General features: G+C 46.4%; 1 protein-coding gene across 1 annotated transcript; it reads left to right on the top strand.

The window, feature by feature from the left end:
• The first annotated feature begins 220 nt into the window (after positions 1–220).
• Positions 221–3,940, top strand: zfp36l2 (zinc finger protein 36, C3H type-like 2). The gene is made up of 2 exons (XM_076160879.1): positions 221–596; positions 785–3,940. Exons 1-2 carry the CDS (start codon positions 507–509, stop codon positions 1,988–1,990), a joined length of 1,296 nt encoding a protein of 431 aa, XP_076016994.1. The 5' UTR covers positions 221–506; the 3' UTR covers positions 1,991–3,940.
• The last annotated feature ends 420 nt before the right edge of the window (positions 3,941–4,360 follow it).

Here is a 4,360-nt window from a genome sequence, read left to right as displayed (position 1 = left end):
AAAACCAACTTCCACAAAATTGGTTGTGTGATTAAAAGAAAAAAGTTTTTGAGCGCAGTGTGGAGAATGGGGGGGGAGGAGGGGGGCGCGCCGGGGTTGGATTTCAAGGCGTGGTGTTAAAGAATAGGCGGCCAACCAGTGAATGGAAGTTTGCTCGTAGAGGAGGAGAGGAGGCGGCTCCTTGCGAAAGTTTGCTCCGACTTCGCTTCGCTCCTCCCTGGCCACCGGCAGGCATTTATACCCATGCGAACACCAGCGAGCGCACAGCGAAGCACTCTGGCTCAGCGCTTCTACAGGGGAGGAAACACGAACCACCTTACAACTCAACAATACAAATTTACTTCCCCCTTTTTTTCCCCTTCTTCTTCTTCTCCTGGATTATCCTGCAGAAAGAAACTTTTTTTTGACTCCGAAAGAAACTTTTCCAAACTTCTTCCCCTCACAACCAAAACCAGTCGTGGCACAAACTACCGCTCGTCGCATTCAAGGATCCTGGTCGGTCCTCCATGAAAGACGGAGTGCGGCAACAAACTTGGGGAAACGAGATGTCTGCGACTGTCTTGTCCGCTTTCTACGACATGGACATGCTTTACAAGGTAACATTTGACATTTTACTTACTTACTTTAACTATAGCGAGAAAGCGAGGCTGAATATTCTCCAACCTGTTGATTTGTTGACGTGTTTGTACCGGGAAGTTTAGCACTTGAACGCAGCACATGTGGTCTGACAAGTCGCATGTTTGTGCATCGAAAAGAAACTAACGTCTCCTTTTTCTCCCAACAGCAAGATAAAAGCATGAACATCAACGCCCTCCACATCAACAGCATGCTGGATAAGAAGGCGGTCGGGGCTCCGGTCACGTCTCCGGGCTCTGGCGGCCCCTTCTCGCCGGGATTTTTCCGCAGAAACTCAACCAGCAACATGGAGGCGATGAACAACGGCAACAAGTTCTCCCTGAGTTCCTATAACAGTTTAAAGGAGAACATTCCGAGCAGCAACACCACCACCGCCCTCATGAATAAGGAGAACAAGTTCCGCGACCGCGCTTACAGCGATAACGGTGACCGGGGCGTCCTACAGCAGAAGCCCGGCTCTCAGATCAACTCTACCCGCTACAAGACCGAGCTGTGCCGGCCCTTCGAGGAGAACGGGTCGTGCAAATACGGAGAGAAATGCCAGTTCGCTCACGGCTACCACGAGTTGAGGAGCTTGTCTCGCCACCCTAAGTACAAAACTGAGCCCTGCCGTACTTTCCACACCATCGGTTTCTGCCCGTACGGCCCCCGGTGTCACTTTATCCACAACGCCGACGAGCGACGACCCGCTCCCGCCAACGCTAACATGCAGGCGACCGAGCCCAGGTCCGCCCGGGAGATGTGCGGCTACGGCCAGAGGGACGTCCTGCCTCCGTCACAGCAGCAGCAGCAGCAGATCGGCTACTCCCAGCGGATCAGACCAAAGCTTCACCACAGCCTAAGCTTCTCCGGCTTCTCCACCCACCACGGACTGGATTCCCCGCTGCTCGACAGCCCCACGTCCCGCACCCCGCCGCCGCCCACCTCCTCCTGCACCTCCGTCTCCAGCTTCTACGAGGAGGTCCTGTCGCCTAACTCGGTGTCGTGCATCAACAGTGCCTTCTCATTCCCCGGGCAGGACTTAAAAGCCTTACTCGCCCCCCTGGTCGTGCACACCCCCGGCGGCTACTCCAACAACCACTCTACCGGTGCCTACTACGGGAACATGCAGGGCGGCATGTGCCCTCCCTCGCCTCCTTCATACAACATGAGCCACTTGCAGGCGCTGCGCCGCCTCAACGACTCGCCGGTGTTCGAGCCTCCTCCCAGCCCGCCCGACTCCCTCTCTGACCGGGAGAGCTATGCGAGCGGGTCCCTCAGCTCTTCCGGGAGCCTCAGCGGTTCGGAGTCCCCGAGTCTGGACGCTGGAAGACGTTTGCCAATCTTCAGCAGGCTGTCGATTTCAGATGATTAAACATGTTTTTTTTTTGTTTTCAATGGATTATGGAAGGGTGAAGGAGAGTGTATAAAGAGTGAGGTAGACTTTCAAGCAAGGGGATCCGTGTTCAACCCCCAATCCCTCCTTCTCCCTCTACCCCAGTGTCTTTGAGCAAGACATAGATGATCTTGCAGCCCCTCTCCATGGGTTGCTCATCCTGCTTTGACCTCCCTGGAAGGGGGCAAGAGAAGAGAAGAGAATTTCCCCCTACAGGGATCAAGCAAGCGTCATACAGTCTAAAGTGTCCTTGACCTGGCATTAGTTAAGTTCTTTTTCTTTGTATGTAATATGGTAGCTGTATTAAAGGTAGATAGAAAACAGAAGGCATTCCATCAGTGCCTTGCCCAAGGGCTCACGGCAGCCCCCCTCCCCCCCCTTTTTTCTCTTTGCTCGATCAGGCAAGCCACACTTTTCCTGGGATTAGACATGTAACATGACTTGACAAGAAGAAGAGACTGTAAAGCGGTTTCAGATTTCCTCCCATCCCGCCAAGAATATGCCTTGACTCAAAAGTAACAGTTGTTTTTTTTTTTTCAAAGCGTGTTTTTGTTTTTTTCTCCTTCTCCTCTCTGAAAGCTTCAACTTCCATTCCAGATCTGTATTCTGTCTTTTCACAGCGCCACTCAGTGGTTAGTTTGGTTAGTCTAGTTTGTTGCTTGGTTAAAAAAGCACTCTTGAGTTGGGTTTGTTTGGGGAAATCACTGCTGATGGTCGAATATATATTTTTTTAGCTGTTTGAGTGATTTACATAGCGGTGCATAACTGGCTATGGACTATTTAACTTATTTATTATCTTGTGAAAAAGTATAGACTACATTGGTAATTTGTGTCCATACTGTATTTATCAAGTATGATGAAGCAATAGATCTATATTCTTTTATGTTTAAATTATGATCGCCATTATTAATCTGCATAAAGTGGAGTGTATGTTCTTTTCACAGTAATATATATATTTTGTTTTTTCTCCTTTTTTTTTTTTTGTAACTTCACTCGGTTATTTTTATTGTAAATGAGTAAAAAAAAAAATCTTAATTTAAGAAGAACGTATGTGATATTTATTTCATTAATTTTGTTTCCTTTGTTTACGTTTATTAAAAAAAAAAGTTTGCGTGATTGCTGTTTTGCTCCTGAGGTTTGTCAGTGCTGTGGAAGGCATTTTTTGAGGATCCCTGTTTAGTTTGTTTGTGTAGAATGTATAAACAGTGTGGTTGTACAGACCGTCCAAAACGTACTTCTTTTTTTTTCGTTTTGTTTATCTAGATCAGACTTCAATGACAAAGAACCCAAGTCAATAAATTAACCAAAAAGTATTTTTGTTTTCTTTCCGTTTTGCACGAGGTCACACTGTGATTCCAGCCACGTGCTAAAGAATGTAGCAATCCCTTGTGCCCCAGTATTATTATTATATAGTGCCTATGGGGTTCACCATCTTGACATGCCTTAAGATTAACCAAATAAAGTATTTTTCCTACATGGCATCTTTTATACATAAGTTGAACTGAATGTAGTGTTGGATTCTGAAATGATAACTTTTTTTTGAAGGTTGTTACCACTCAAACACTCTGGCAAAACAACCGTAATCTTTCTAAATCCCCATTCCTCTACACTTATTTCTATTTTTTATTACCTTTTTTGCTTTGTTTTTCGTTTTTGAGGTTGAATCTAGTCTTGAGTCTTTGAGTTTGCTGGAGGGGAAAGTGGTTGAACACATTTGGTTTGTACATAGTAGGTACAGGGGATGCGCACTATGTACTTTTGACTACTTTATCAGAAGTAAAGCTTTTTGAATGTAACAAAAACGGACAAAAAGACAACGAGAGTTGTAATATTTTTTGGGGAGTCAGTTCACTACAAATTGAGTGTGAGACTGTTAACTTTGTACTGTACATTTTTTGTAGTTCTCCCAATAAAATCATTTTGAAATGATTCCGATTGTTCTGGTTTCCTATGAAATTGGAATATCGCCATGATCTCATCTCCATTCAAGATTCACTCTTGTGCAACAGATGTCACGTCTAAAAGTCCAAACAGACAAACTGATGGAAAACAATGGTTGAAGAAAAAGAGCTGAAGCTGTCTCTCTTCTTCCTGAAGTGTTACAGGTCTGCTTCTAGTGTTGCTCACATAAACACATTAGAGGTTACAGCAAATAGTCTTCCTCCTGCAGTGGAAAAAGCCTGGAGGCAGGAGTGTGCGTGTGTGTGTGTGTATGTGTGTGTGCTCTTGCATCTCTGCCCTCGGTACCGCCAAAGACTGCTGCTGACCACAACAGGGCCCCAGCTGCCCTCTAACACTGTTTAGCTTAGGGCCCTGGGGTGGCCTTGTGTATCATGCATGGGCCCCCTA

The sequence above is a fragment of the Genypterus blacodes genome, unplaced genomic scaffold (assembly GCF_046128005.1).
Source record: "Genypterus blacodes isolate CSIRO-AG114 ecotype Tasmania unplaced genomic scaffold, CSIRO-AGI_Gbla_v1 ptg000108l_1, whole genome shotgun sequence".
Taxonomy (NCBI): Eukaryota; Metazoa; Chordata; class Actinopteri; order Ophidiiformes; family Ophidiidae; genus Genypterus; species Genypterus blacodes.
This window is presented reverse-complemented; position numbering and strand designations above follow the sequence as displayed.

Coding starts and splice junctions, on each gene's coding strand:
- zfp36l2 (XM_076160879.1), top strand. CDS start 507: ATGAAAGACGGAGTGCGGCAACAAACTTGGGGAAACGAGATGTCTGCG. Junction 597..784: donor ACATGGACATGCTTTACAAG/GTAACATTTGAC, acceptor TTCTCCCAACAG/CAAGATAAAAGCATGAACAT.